At 39.7% G+C, this 15,873-nt stretch overlaps 1 protein-coding gene across 1 annotated transcript in view; it reads left to right on the top strand.

Annotated features, from left to right (window-relative positions):
- The window catches only part of LOC142379028 (heterogeneous nuclear ribonucleoprotein L-like), a 28,511-nt gene extending 13,070 nt beyond the window's left edge, over positions 1-15,441 (top strand). The window contains exons 3-13 of the mRNA XM_075464094.1: positions 763-1,000; positions 2,827-2,912; positions 3,254-3,350; positions 3,481-3,553; positions 6,888-6,947; positions 7,064-7,296; positions 11,332-11,453; positions 11,841-12,039; positions 12,194-12,251; positions 12,355-12,453; positions 12,743-15,441. Of these exons, the coding sequence (XP_075320209.1) occupies positions 763-1,000; positions 2,827-2,912; positions 3,254-3,350; positions 3,481-3,553; positions 6,888-6,947; positions 7,064-7,296; positions 11,332-11,453; positions 11,841-12,039; positions 12,194-12,251; positions 12,355-12,453; positions 12,743-12,798 (1,321 nt within the window). The 3' untranslated portion in view covers positions 12,799-15,441. The remainder of the gene's footprint in view (positions 1-762; positions 1,001-2,826; positions 2,913-3,253; positions 3,351-3,480; positions 3,554-6,887; positions 6,948-7,063; positions 7,297-11,331; positions 11,454-11,840; positions 12,040-12,193; positions 12,252-12,354; positions 12,454-12,742) is intronic.
- Positions 15,442-15,873: the final 432 nt, after the last annotated feature.

Raw genomic sequence — 15,873 nt, forward strand, 5'->3', positions numbered from 1 at the left:
GACTACAAGTACAGAGATTCTGAGCCTAGTTCCTGTCTGCATGGTGACGCTGTAACCTTATAGTCACTGAGAAGTAAAGAGAGATAAGCTATTTGAAGGCAGAGGAGGCAGGAATGGAGGGTATGTCAGATGTAAGCTGTTATGAATAAGGCAGAGTGTATTATAGACACAATTGATTAAAAAGGGAAGCTGTTTTCTGCAGGCTTTGGGATCTGACTATAGATGAGTTTCTTCTATATAAACATTACTAAATGCACTGGGTGACAAAACCACAGTTGGCACTGATAGGATTGTAATAAACTTCTTTAAAAAATGTACACTTTCATTGTTTGTAAACTTTTGTTGACTCATAACAATGTAACATTGGTATTAACATTAACAATGTTAATAACATCATTACATATGTAACAACATGTTACTATGGTAGTCCAGAGCGGGAAAACTAATGGAGTGAAATCTGTGCATCTTGCCACTTGCCCTTTCTAGTAATCCGGCAAACTCTTCTCTTAGGGGAAGCCTCCTCCTTAAAACAAGAGGATCTGGCTAAAATGTCTTCTGACTGGTCGAATTACTTAGGGTTTGGAGGTTTGAGGAGGAAGTAGATGACAGTTATTTATTGAACGTGCACTTCCCCAGTTGACAGCTAGGACACTACAACAAAAGTTAAACAAGAAAAAAGACTTTTTTTCAAGCATGGCAACACAACATACGCATTCGAGCCCCACCTCCTCTTACCTCCTCACCTGTCTGCTCTGTTGGCAGTTATGTGATGATGATGCCATTTAAGCGCCAAGCTCTGGTGGAGTTCGACAGCGTGGAGAGTGCTGAACGCTGTGTGACGCGTGGAGCCCATGAAGCTGTCTACATTGCCGAACAGCAAGCTTTCTTCAACTTCTCCACCAGCCAGAGAATAACCAGACCAACCAATGCAGACGACCCCACCAGCAAAAACAAAGTCCTGCTGCTGTCCATCCAGAACCCACTGTACCCCATCACCACTGTGAGTGCAGCATTTCCTCATCTCTGACTCCTACTATGGTTTGAAATTTTTCATCTGTTGGATGAAAAATGTTTTAAACTGATGTAACCAGAACTATCATTTCACCTTTTCTTCTTATTTGCCTTCAAAATGATACTATCCTAATTTTGGGCTATTCTGCCTTCTTAACATGTCTTCCAAGACAGTTGTAGAAACATAGGCTTGCAAAATGTATTCACTCCATTTGGTGTTTTTCCAACTTTTTGTATTACAACCATAGCCTGGGAATTCCCATGCTGCTTTGCGCGCGATTTCATTCACACTGCAAAGGCAGCCTGGAAACCACCGCCCTTATTTTTGCCTGAGTTAGGGAACCAATCACAGAACGGGGGGGGGGGGGGGGCAGCAAGACGATGACGACGTCTATGCGCGACACCAAAGCTTGTAGAGTGTTAATCCAACATGGCAGCGGACACAACGTTACAGTTCGATGCAGCCTTAGAAAGTGTTTAGAACGCAAGTTTACTTTTAAAAATAATCGTTAAACGCCATCGTCTTCTCATACACAGTAAAGCGTCTTCTTCTTCCTCGTCGAATTTCTGTCGCTCTACATACGTCATCTGGTATAAGTGATACAATTGGCTATGAATCGCGCGCAAAGCAGCATGGGAAGAACCAGACGCCATTTGATAGACATTCGTAGCGCCCAATAAACGGCTCTAGGCATTCGTAAACCACGCCTCAAATACGAGAAAATGCACACCTAGTTCCCAGACCACCATCTCATCGAGATGTGGACGCGTCAGCCAGGCTATTACAACCTTTCATTTTAGTGGATTGTATGTACAAAATCTAAAAAGAAACAGTTCAAATCGGTTAATTAAAATGGGGGAAAAAAACTAAAAAATCTAGCTTAAAAAATTCTGGAAAATGAAATATGAGCCCTTGCTGTGAAGCCCCTGAAATTATTCTGGTGCTACCAATTATCTTTAGAAGTCACAAAAAGGTCTAAACAAGATCCACACATATGAGTCACACACACACACATCTATATATGTACATATAGAAAATAGGAAAAACACCAAAGGGGGATGAGTACTTTTGCAATCCACCTTTATTTTGGTACATCTTGCCAATGAACAGCAATTAAATTTGATCTGTGAAAATAACATTTTACAACATTTGTAAAACAAAAAATAGTTATCTTAATTAATTGGAGAGACGGTTTGTGTTGAAAATCTGTTAAAAAATCTATTAATTATTTATTAGATAATCTATTGGGTTTTAAAGACTGTTTTTCTCAATCGTAGTTTCAGTTTTTTTTGCTACTTCTACACTGAAGATTTTTGCATGAGCTGTTGTTCATATTTCATTCATAGCCTGATTTATAAAACATTTTCATTCTGAAATCATTATGATAACCAAAATCTCTTTTCTGCATTTTGATGGTATTTCCTAAATAGTTATAAAAATATATATATATAAAAAATTCCTTATGGACATAATTGATTTTAAAATGTCAACAAAGTGAAACAGGAATTTTGAACCTGCCTTTATCCGGTGTTCACTTTTCTGTTCTTTTGTTCACATGTTTAAGGTTATTTTTAGATATGGAACCTTAGTCACATTTATAAACATAACATTTAAGGAAGCTTATCCTGCTAAATAGATGCGTAAAAATCTGTTGGACATTTTATATGATAAGTTTTGAAATGTAAATATAATAAAAAATAAAATAAAATTTGAGTTTTATTTGGTCGAAAGCTCAGTTTGTACTCGTTGATACTCATGCCGAAGAATACAGTGTAAGTTGCTGTTTGACGGTGTGATCTGTCTGTTTCTCACAGGACGTGCTGTACACTGTCTGTAACCCTGTCGGTAATGTCCTGCGTATCGTCATCTTCAAACGAAACGGCATCCAAGCCATGGTGGAATATCCTGACTCTGTGTGTGTGCGCAAGTGTATATGCATTTTTGCTCTTCAGTAGAAGTTAAATTATTATTATTATTTTTTTTGTAGTTTAGTGTTTCATTGGCTTTGTCATTTATTTCATATTTTCACTCCTGAGGATGCAAGATGACGATGATGATGATAGAAGGAGGATTGTAGAGGGAGATTCAAGCTGACAGGACTTGTTTTGTCAAAGTCAGGTTAAGTTTAGATTACTAAAGCTGACAGTCAGCTCCCCTGAGGTTTGTGCGGGTCCAATTTCTGTCCTCTGATTGTCTGCTTGCTTGTTTTCATGATGAGTCATCCTTAATGAGCTTGTTAACGTTTGAGTCAGTGGAGGATGCTCAGAAGGCCAAACTGGCTCTGAACGGTGCTGATATTTACTCTGGCTGCTGCACACTTAAGATCGAATATGCTCGGGTAAACACACACACACATACATATTCTCCAGCAAACACACATTCAGGTGCACGCATACATATGCACTCTCATTCTCATGCCCACGCACACACACCCACCCAGAGGTGCTGTGCTCTGTCGCCCCCTGCAGCCCAACAGACTGAACGTCGTCCGCAATGACAACACCAGCTGGGATTACACCAAACCCTTCCTCCTGCACCGAGGTAGGACACACACAAAAAAAAAAACAGACACACACACAAAACACATGCAGCTAATCTGACTGTTACACTCAGTACAGCTGTGAAGTTAGAAATGTTGGAAATTGTTTATTCTGATCAATCAGCTTGAATTTTCAACTTCGTTTTTATTTGTAAACCAAAATACCAGTACTTGCATTATGAGCAAAGCAAGATAAAAAGTGACTGTTTTTATCTGATCCTTTATCAGTTATAATGTAAAACAGATTTATATGTCATGATTTATTAACTGATTACATGAATAATTGCTTACTTCTAATTATATTTGGACTGTCACCAAATAATCCTACATATTTGCCTCATTAGAATTTCTTTAACTCAAACATGAGACATGAAAAAATGAGTGTTACATAACAAATCTTAATTTTATAAAATTCTCTGAACTAAAAAAGTCCACGCAACAGTTGAGATGCCATGACTGCATTGCTAAAAAAAAAATAGGATGTGGTTTAATATGCGATGGGTCTGTTGATCAGCGCACAAAAGGAAAATTCAGATTGATGGTATCAATATTTTGGAAAAATAAAGATGTCCTCCTCAGAAAAAAATCTACTGTGACACAAGGCATGTATATAATTTAAGTAAAATGGTGACAGAGAGTCCTCTGTAATTTCCAAAGAAAAGCTAAATGATAGTTGACAGGCTTTGCTGACAAACAGACTTTAAAAAAAGTGGTAAGTATGATGCTAATAAAGAAGAAGAATAGAATAGAAAATAGAAAAATACTTTATTCATTCCCCGTGGGGGGATTCAAATATTTTTTAATATTATAATATAATGTAATATTATAATAATTTATAATAATTTATTATTTCATATAACATATTAAATTCAAATAATTCAAATAAGAACATCCAAATTCACAGCGGGATGAGTTTTTCATGCATTTTTGTGTTGACATTCATAAACTTTTGCTCTCCCAATTAGATAAATAAATAGATAAATTAATTAAAATGCAGCAGTGTAACTGACAAAGTGAAATCCAAGCTTTTTTACTGAGCAGCATCCATGGGAATATATTTATATTAGTATATTAGTAATGGATATTTCCTACTTACTCCTTATTTTGTAAAAACTCTTACACTGTTCTTACACAGTACTGCTGCTGTGCTGTTGCATTGATACTGTCTCGTCCATATCTCCTTTTTGTACTGCAGTGTCACCAGTTATGAATTTGTTTTTAATGGCATGAAAAAATGTACACGAGAGAGTTGTTAAATGAATGCATCTCATGTGGAATGCTTCAGACAGTTCAAGTTGAACAGTCTTGCTAGCCTGGTTCAAGGGGGTTGCCAGAGGAATTCACATGGTATAATGATGTAGGTTGTGTGATCATTTTTGTCATTAAGGTTTGTCTATTTTGAAACTGTGAAATGGAAATTAATTTCCTTTTGATATCCTTATTAAAAAGATTAATTAGAGAACTAACACAGAGACAGACAATCAAACAAAATGACCTACAGTTAATCTGGAAGCACCAATTAAGCTAAAACACATTTATTAGGAGTAAACTGGAGCAACCAAAGAAAAGCACAGTGAGATCATGCAAACTGCATGTAGCAAGAGCCTAAGCAAGATTTGAACCCCAAATCCCCTAGCTGAGGTGACAATGCTGATAATGCTATGGCATCTCCAGTCGATGTTTTATATATTTTTTCCTGGTTTAGTGGCAACCAAAGAACCAGAATATTTGTAACTCGAGAATGCTCCAACAGGGTCCTTTGTCATCCACAGGTCATTTTGTATGCCACGAGCAGAGGTACTCAGTACCTATTAGACCTTATTATGGTTTATATACAGCCTCTCATATGATTCAATTCACTGGCCTATTCTCTGGCGCCTGCAAGTACTTTTTCTTTCAAATATAGGCCTTTGTTCATAGAATAATGTGTTGCTCACTGATGTACATTATATATGCATGTACATCCATGGCAATCCTCAGACCACAGAGCCATGTTTTGAAAAATCAATGTCTAACTGCATCACAATACAGTAACAGTACAACCGACTTTTAAATTTTAGATTGTAGACAGAACTCGAAAGTTGTAAAATTCCACGAGAATACATAAATGAATAGATAAATAAATAAAAACACTACAGAAGAATGCAAGAAAGCACTGGGAAGCAGAGACTAAATTACCTAAACAACACAGGTTGCCAGTTGTATTGGTCAGATCTATCTTTTCAGCTGTATTTCAGCTGTGGTCATGATCTTTGGGTAGACTCAAAGAATGAATATACCCTGTATGGTGTTTAGCTTATCCTAATCAACAACATGTCGAGTTAAGAGCTCGAAGTAGAGCCACTGCTTCCCTCAAAAGTGGTTGATTAGGGTTTCTCTGGCATCTGATTGTCCACAGGTTTCCCAAGATTGTTCAGATGTGAGGTGACCAAGGGTTAGACCTGGACCATGCAGAGAGATCATATTATTTTTATATCTTATTTGAGTTTAGAAGGACTCGGGTTCCCTCAGATGGAGCTTGAAAATGTTGCTTGCATGAGTCCTTTCTGGACTAACTTACTTAACCTGCTTTCACTGCACCCCTGAGATGCATGGATAAAAGATACCAATGAATTATACCATTAATTTTCTGTTCCTCAAGTGTTTTTATCATTTAGACTCATATTCTTGATTTAGATACTTTATTGGATGTAACATCCTGTGCCTTTTAGTAAGGCCCCCAAGCTTTGTGGGGGTTGAAATAGGACAGAGCTGTGTTGGCTCTGCCTAGAGCCTCAAAGGGTGAAGCCAGTCAGTGGCTGGTGAGTGTGCTAAAGGTTCTGTGGAGGCTGATAATAGAAATAGTTATCTTTCTGTCCTTCCCACTGTGCCTGCATTCTTATTTCATATCAAAAAGAGAGAGTTCTCACTTCTACGTCAGTCTGATCACAATTTATTTTGTTCAGGCTTTGCTTTCACATGACATTACACTGAGACCCCCATGCTTTAGTGTTTGTGTACGTGTGTGTAGGTGTGTCCCTATAAAGTCCCCATGAATGATTGAGTTTTATTATGAGTGGGAACTTTGTGTAAGGTGAGGGTAAGATAACTGTTAGATTAGGGTCAGTGTAAGTCAAGTACTGATTCGGGCCAGGTTTCAGTCTCTGTGAGATGGTTTAACCATATCAGGAATCAAATATGTTCATAGTTACTCTAAATGACTGGATTGGAAAACTGCTAAGTGTGTCAATGTCACACACGGGACAGAACAGGACACACATGGGCCATTGCCAATGGCAACAGCACTCTCCTGTCATGTCTTATTTAACTTAAATTTTGTATTCCTTTATGTTGCAGAGCGGGGGAAGGGAAGGCAGCGTCAAGCCATCCTAGGAGAGCATCCATCCAATGGCTATGGTACTGCCTGTCTGTCTGCATCACCTTCTCTCTGTCCTGAAATTCTCTTCCCTGTTCGCTCTTTCTAACCCCAATGTATTTTGTGTGTGTTTGTTTGTTTGTACCTGTGCCCACAGGTCCACAATGCCCCCTGCTGCCTCTGCCTGCTAACAGCAGATACAGAAGAATTGGTGAGCAGGTACAGGACATGATCTCTTACCCACCACTCCTGCCGAAGACCTTTCCCTCCACATCTTCTTCCTCGCTTTTGGGCTCCAGTTCCGTTGCCATGGTGAGTGGACTACATCCCACCAAGATGAACTGCTGCCGCATCTTCAACCTCTTCTGTCTCTATGGCAACGTGGAGAAGGTGTGTGTATTTTGCTCGGACCTTTAGAGTTATGGGATCACTAGAATGTGCTTGGAGAACTGTTGTATGATGCCTCAAAATCATCACAAAAATGTTTGTGTAAATAATCATCCTTATAGAATAGAAAAAATTCTTTATTCATCCCCCAGTGGGGGGAAATCAAGTAGCTCAAAATTTTCTATTATTTTTAATATTTCCAATGATTGTATATTAAAACAATAACAATAATAATAATAAATTAATACATAAATAAATAAATACATTTGAGAAAAACACATCAGCAGTCACTGTTAAAAAGCCTTATGGCTGTTAGCCATATGGCTAATAGCTAATATATAATATCAGAATCAGAATCAGAATCGCTTTTTATTGCCAGGTATGTGGACACACACAAGGAATTTGACTCCGGTTACACCTCACTCTCTTTAGTGCAACAATTACAAAAAAAATAGACAAAAAAATAGACATAGAACAAGATTAAATCAGAAGTGCAAATTGGTGCATGGTGCAAGGATGAAACACTGAAGTCCGGTTTTAGCTGTTTAACACAGAGACAGCCTGAGGGAAGAAACTGTTCCTGTGTCTTGTTGTTTTGGCGTACAGAGTTCTGTAGCGCCTTGCAGAAGGGAGGAGTTTAAACAGTTTGTGTCCAGGGTGTGATGGGTCTGCAGAGATGTAACCTGCCCGTTTCCTGACTCTGGACAGGTACAGATCCTGGATGGAGGGCAGGCTGACACCAATAATCTTCTCTGCAGACCTTATTGTCCGTTGCAGTCTGTTTTTTTCCTGTTTGGTGGTTGATCCGAACCAAACGGTGATGGATGAACAGAGAACAGACTGAACAATGGCGGTGTAAAACTGGATCAGCAGCTCCTTAGGTAGGTTGAGCTTCCTGAGCTGCCGCAGGAAGTACAACCTCTGCTGGGCCTTTTTGATGGTAGTGACTGTGTTGGTCTCCCACTTCAGGTCCTGAGAGATTGTGGGGCCCAGAAACCTGAAGGATTCCACAGCAGACACTGCGTTGTTGGTGATGGTGATGGGTGGCAGAGTGGGGGGGCTTCTCCTAAAGTCCACTGTCATCTCCACTGTTTTTAGCGTGTTCAGCTCCAGATTGTTCTGACCACACCAGCAGACCAGCCGTTCAACCTCCCGTCTGTATGCAGACTCATCACCGTCCCGGATGAGGCCGATGACTGTTGTGTCATCTGCAAACTTCAGGAGTTTAACAGACGGGTCTCTTGAGGTGCAGTCGTTGGTGTAAAGGGAGAAGAGCAGTGGGGAGAGTACACACCCCTGGGGGGCACCTGTGCTGATGGTCCGGGTGCTGGATGTGATGCTCCTCAGCCTCACCTGCTGCTTCCTGTCAGTCAGGAAGTTTGTAATCCACTGACAGGTGGAGGAGGGCACAGTGAGCTGGGTGAGTTTGTTGCGGAGGATGGCTGGGACGATGGTGTTGAACGCCGAACTGAAGTCGACAAACAGGATCCTGGCGTACGTCCCTGCAGAGTCGAGGTGTTGCAGGATGTAGTGCAGTCCCATGTTAACGGCATCATCCGCTGACCTGTTCGCTCGGTAGGCGAACTGCAGGGGGTCCAGCAGGGGGTCTGTAATGTCCTTCAGGTACCCCAACACCAGTCTCTCGAAGGACTTCATGACTACAGATGTGAGGGCAACAGGCCTGTAGTCATTCAGTCCTGTGATGGTGGGTTTCTTGGGGACCGGGATTATTGTGGAGAGTTTGAAGCATGAGGGGACTTCGCACAGCTCCAGGGATCTGTTGAAGATCCGGGTGAAGATGGGGGCCAGTTGGTCAGCGCAGACCTTCAGGCAGGAAGGTGACACACCGTCTGGGCCGGGTGCCTTCCTGATCTTTTGTCTGTGAAAGACTGACAGAACATCCTCTTCACAGATCGTGAGTGCTGGTGGGGGGTCAGAGGGGAGAGGTGGCAGAGTGGCAGGTGATGTCAATGGGGGGGGGGGGGGGGGGGTGGAGAGGTGTGAATGTGTCAAACCTGCAGTAAAACACATTCAGCTCGTCAGCCAGTTGATGATTCGCTGCAGTGTTTGGGGATGGTCTCCTGTAGTTGGTGATGGTCTGCAGGCCTCTCCACACTGACGCTGGATCGTTGGCTGAAAGGCTGTTTTTAATCTTTTCAGTGTAGCTCCTCTTGGCTGCTTTCACCTCCATTGTCAGCGTGTTTCTGGCCTGGTTGTACAGGACTCTGTCCCCACTTCTGTAGGCCTCCTCCTTGGCCTGACGAAGTTGCCTGAGTTTTGCAGTGAACCAGGGTTTGTTGTTGCTGTATGTGCGGAAGGTTTTGGTGGGCACACACATGTCCTCACAAAAGCTGATGTAAGATGTCACAGTATCAGTCAGTTCATGCAGGTCTGAGGCTGCAGTCTCAAAAACACTCCAATCAGTGCAGTCAAAGCAGGCTTGTAATTCCACTTTGGCGTTGTTGGTCCATCTCCTCACCGTCTTGACCACAGGCTTAGCAGATTTCAGCTTCTGCCTGTAGGTCGGGATAAGATGAACCATGCAGTGGTCAGAGAGTCCCAGGGCTGCACGGGGGACAGAGTTATATGAGTTCTTAAAAACAGTGTAACAGTGGTCCAGAGTGTTTGTGTCCCTGGTGGGACACTTAATATGCTGTTTATATTTTGGCAGTTCGTGGCTAAGGTTTGCGCTGTTAAAGTCCCCCAAAACAATGAGCAGAGAGTCCGGGTGTTTTATCTCCACGTTATTAATCTGGTCGGCCAGGTGTTGTAACGCCTCAGTAACACAGGCCTGAGGAGGGATGTAGACTCCGACCAGAACAAACGAGGAAAACTCCCGCGGCGAATAGAACGGTTTACAGTTGATGAAGAGTGTTTCTAGTTGAGGACTGCATGATTTGTTTAGGACCGTGACATCAGTACACCAACCTTCGTTAATGTAAAAGCAGATTCCGCCTCCCCTCGTTTTCCCCGTAAGCTCCGTTATCCGGTTCGGTGCAGGTGAAATCCAGGCAGGTAGAGAGCAGTGTCCGGGATGTGCTCACCGAGCCAGGTTTCGGTGAAGCACAAGGCAGCAGATCTGTTGAAGTCCGTGTTGGTTGTATTGAGGAGCTGCAGTTCGTCCACCTTGTTCGCCAGAGAACGGACGTTGGCCAGGTGAATAGACGGGAGCGCAGTGCGAAACCCCCGCTGCCGCAATCTGACAAGTGCGCCGGCTCGCTTCCCCCGATGTGTCCGGCGTCTCCAACGGAGAACTCCAATGAGTAGTTCTGTTAAGTTTTCCGGATCGATGAGAACCGAAGAAAAAACTTTGCTGGTGGTTATACCAATGTTTAGGAGTTCTTCTCTGGAGTAAGTGACCAGAGAAGGAGCACAGAAAACACGACAAATGCACAAAAAACGTAAAAAACACGAGAGAGCGAAGTACCGAGGCAGCCATCCGCGGCGCCGTCTCCATGGAAACATTTCACACATATATATATATAATAGCTGTTATATAATCCTAAAAATTATATTATTAATATAATCCATAAAAATAATCTACATTTGGTTTTATTTACAATATAATAGTGCTAATCCAGAATACAATATATTTCATTTTAGGTTGAAAATAGAATGAAAAATAAAGAAACAATTTAGACATAAAACATATTTTTTATTGACTTTTCTCCTTAAAAAGCTCTCTTCCTAAATTATATCGTCTGCATGTGCAGAAAATCTGACTGAAGACAATATATATTAATTAAAACTAATAATTCCTTTATTTGTAGAAAATGTTAAATAATGTTGCAAGTAGAGTGTCTGCTAAATGATTAAACTCTCAAATGTCACGTAACAGAGAGTCAAAGTGTCAAATTTCAGTGACTGTTTCAGATCTTCTTATTAGTTAGATATTTTTGGCATCCTATGGCCTCCTTAAGCTGCAAATAATTCTTAAAGCAGTTTCCATTACAGTGTTTTGGGAAACTAAAGCTGGATAATCATGTTAGCATGTAGAAGCATTTAGTAAAACAGGGCACTGATTGGTTGTGTTTACAGGTAAAGTTCATGAAGAGTGTTCCTGGCACAGCATTAGTGGAGATGGGTGACGAGTATGCTGTGGACCGGGCTGTGACTCACATCAACAGCATCAAGGTGTTTGGCAAGAAACTCAATGTCTGGTGAGCACTGACGCATCCTCAAACTTCAGGAAAACATGTGGAGCTTAGGGTAGGGGTAGGGAGGAGTCTGACAGTCCAGTGCTAATTATCTTAGCAATGTCATACTTCCTTTCTCTGGTTAAAATTCTCACCACTTAAAAGCAGAAATAATGGTGTGAACAAGTTTTTTGGAAAGGCCCACCAAAGGCCCACTTAAATTGACCAAAAACTGATGTCTATGATGGGTAAAAGCTCCTCCAACACAGTAGCAGTAACTAAATAAATTCCCGTTCATTTCAATGCTGCTCAAACACAAGCATCATAAGCCTGACTGTCTTACTTGTTCCTGTGTTCCTGCTGTTTCTTTTGGCTTTGTCATCATGAATCCGTCCACCTGTCCCTCCTCAGTGTGTCTAAACAGCAGGCAGTGATTCCCAGTCAGGTGTTTGAGCTGGCTGATGGCAGCAGCAGCTACCAGGACTTCAGTCTAACCAGAAACAATCGCTTCAGCAGTACACACAGCAGCAGGAACATCATCCAGCCACCTGCTGCTGTGCTTCACTTTTACAACGCACCCCCCACCCTCAGCCAACACCAGCTGCTCAAGGTGAGGCCTCACCTGCGTGAGAATCATTTTTTGATGGAGGACTATAACTTAGCAAACAAAACCTGTCTAAGTCATATCTAAAGTTCTTTTCAGTAAATAAGCAAAGACACTGACTTATTTTCTCAATTTTCTTTCAACTCTTTCCCATCTATAGCTTTGCTCTGAACACAATGTTCCTAGCTTCACCAAGTTCAAGGTCTTTGATGCCAAACGTGAGTTTACCAATCACACAGCAGATGCTAAATGTCACAAACAGATACATCTTTATACTCAGAAATCTGTATTTCCCTCCCATTTCCTTTGTCTTCCCTGCAGCCAGCTCAAAGACCTTGTCTGGTCTGTTGGAGTTTGACAATAAAACCGAAGCTGTTGAGTCTTTGACTGTCCTCAACCACCACCAGATCAGAATACCCAGTAAGTGATTTAGGGTACATTTGTTATGCATAAGGCTTCATAGGAAGAACCAGTCACACTGAAGGTGTCACATGGATATTAATATAAATCACATATTAATATATATATATCTATATATAGATATATATATATATATATGTATATATATATATATAAGGATCACATTTTTTTAATTACTTCTCTTCTAAGTCCTAATACTTATTATCAGGTGGTAAAAAAGAAGTCATTTCTAAAGTACATTGTTACCAGTTCATTAGTGTAATGTGGGCTCATTCTCTCTGACCGGCAGGCAGCTCCAACCCCTTCACCTTGAAACTCTGCTTCTCCACTTCTTCCCATCTGTGACCCAGAGACTAGATGGCTACCACAGATACAAAGATCTTCTTGGAAACACCATATAGCCCATTTATTCATTTTGACAACAAGGAGGGATGGGCAAAAGATTCACATTTTGAATGGATGAACTTTGCATGGTTCATGATGAGGCAGTCTGAAGAAGTGAAGCAACTTGATGATATTGCAGTAAACTAAATAAGTGACAACTAACAGATGCTTGTATCTGTTAAAATACTTAAAGGTTCCAACTAGTACCAACAAGTAAATGTGAATCAGAGGAAAGCCAGTGAGGAGCTTGTGCATAACAATATATATTTAGTAAGTGCTGTGTTTAAATGCAACTTTTCAAACTTTGTTCCTCCTTCCTGGTGCAGCAGAGTGACAACAGAGGTGTTCAAAGTGACAAACAGACACATTCACAGTAAAGTGCCCTTAAAGAAGAAAAAGGCATAATTTACCAGTTCTTTCTCAGTAGTTATGTTTTAAAGCACAAATAAACACATTCACACCCCCAGCCATCATCTGGTCTAGCCATGGACTGCAGCTGAAAAATATTCTGAAAACAGAAAAATTGCAAGTTTGTTCATTTGGTTATGGTTGGGGTTTGAAACATGACTTTTTTTTATTATGTATTCAAAGAGGAATACTAGTGTAATATCTTAAATGATGATTGCAAGGTTCCTTATTAAACATGTAAGATTGGATGTTTGAGCTACACAGTAAAATATAACTTGTTAAAACTTAAAAAATGAATTGAGGGCCTTCACTAAATATCCAGATTATGTCTTAAAAAGAAAAACAGTTTGTCCCTCTGACACCACAGATGTTACCCTGAATAAAGATGATATTCTGTATATACTCTCGTCTTAATTTGTTGAATTACATTTGTTTGTCAAACAGCATAAGCAGTTGCTTGTACTCATTTCATTCTTAAGATGTATGGAATGGAGTTCCACGAAAAAGATAAATCTGTTGAACAATAAGAAAATGAATGGAGAAATATAATTAATTAAATAATAATAGGTGTTGAAATAAGAAAATGTAGAAATATGAACGACTATAAATTAAGGGATAGATTGATGTTGGTACATTTTTATAACTAATTTACATAATGTAATGTATATATTTGTCATTTTATTTTTCCTTATTTTTTCCCCATTGCAGTTGCTTTTTTCTGTTTCACTATTGCATTGTTGGTGCTTTGTTATATGTCAGAAGCTCTTTCCTTTGCAATTTCTCGGATGCTTTTTTTTATTTTCATTGCTTTATTTCTCAAAACTTTTGCTATTACCATTTCTTTATTGGTTTGCTTTACTTGATCGCAACTGCAATTCAATATCAGCTTTGCTTTTGTTTTTTTCTCAGTTGCTTTTGCTACTCTTTTCGCTTTTATTATTTGCAAGTTGTTTTTGCTTTTCCCTTCTCTGAATTGCTTTTGCTTTTTTCTTACTTTGTTTCCTACTCCAGTATTAGAGTGTCATGATCTTCAACCTGCAACTTCAAGCCAACAAGGCTATGAAACTATCAATTGGACTATTCCTGCCACAAAGCTTTTTGTGACAGGATGTGTGTTAAACGCCTGTCCATATTTGTAATGTTATCCTCTGGCAAGCTCTAGATAGCAAAGACAATAGGATACGACACATTCTTACACAACACATGCAATGTGTGACAATGGTAGGAGTCCTTAAGGAACAGGATTTACTTCCCCTATATGTACGTGTGCAGCCAAGCTTTAGCAGGAGCTGTCAGTGTCTCCCCCACCCCGACCCCGGACCAAATACTGCTTCAAGCATACTATGTATATGCAAGACTGTGTAACATCTTCCTCCATTACCAGTCTCTGACTTTGCATTTATTGGCAACTAAATTATAGGTATAGCCTAGTGGTTGGTTTCACTGATTTGTAAGCTCTAGTTGGCTCGTTCAAGGCCAGATGTTGGGTTCAGGGTCTGAGAACAACACAGAGTAAGAAAATAGAAAAAGGTATTTGGAGAAGTGAAAATCAATTGATATGATAAAGGGTAACATAATAGCTAAAGCCAGTAAAACTGAAAATGAGAAAATAAAAAAGCTATTCAGAAATGGTTATAGCAAGAATTACTTGGAAATAGCAAAACTAATAATGATAAAGCAAAAGTAATATGGAAAAAAAGAAAAAGAAATTAATTTATCACGTTAGTTAAAATGAAAAATAGAAATATTTACACATTTATTCATAATTTTATATCCCTTTTCTTATTCCCACATTTATAATTTCATTACTTTCTCTTTACATTCCCTTTTAAATTTTTTTTATGCTTTTACAGATGTATTATTTTTGTTGAACTCCAACCACTGCATAAAGATGTAACAGTTTATTAGAATGCACAGTTGTCATTGTTCTGTTCCCCATAATTCCCCGTGCTTCCACTACAGCTGCTTTTAAGTATCAGCAGGAAACTGAAAGTATTTTGTTGGTAAATAACTGATTTATATAGATGCATTACATTTTAAATTGTTGCATTATACTGGATATGTGACCTTTTTTCTTTTCATGGGTGATGTCTCAGAAAAACTTACTCTAGCTGATAGTTTCCTCCAAATTAATGGTTTTACTAAAATGCACATCTACATTGTGTCAAAATAAAGAATTAGTCACAATAAACAACATTTTAGACTGATGTATTTTTTGTGGCAGGTGGAATAGGATCCAGCCCCCTTTGATCCTGAACTTGATTAAGCAGGTATAGAAAATGGATGGATGGATGGATGAATGTATTTGTTGTTGAATTATGAGGTTCACAGTAAACTCAGGAAGGAATTGCTAAATGAAAAAAGAAATCAGACAGTTCCAGAGGAAAATATCCCCAAAAACATAAATATACTATTAAATATTTGAAATATTTATGTAGAATTGTTTAGTTTTTTTGTGCTGTTTAGATTAATGCCACTTAAAAATAACCGCATGACTGCAACTTTCTTTAATAGGAAGGCTTGGCAAGTGACAGTACATCTTTACTTTGTTTGTATTGTTCTTTAATGGTTTGTGGGTTGAATTTAATTCATATTTGCAGAGTCACAGCAGAGTCATGAAATTGACTA

The sequence above is a fragment of the Odontesthes bonariensis genome, chromosome 4, assembly GCF_027942865.1.
Source record: "Odontesthes bonariensis isolate fOdoBon6 chromosome 4, fOdoBon6.hap1, whole genome shotgun sequence".
In the NCBI taxonomy this organism is placed as follows: Eukaryota; Metazoa; Chordata; class Actinopteri; order Atheriniformes; family Atherinopsidae; genus Odontesthes; species Odontesthes bonariensis.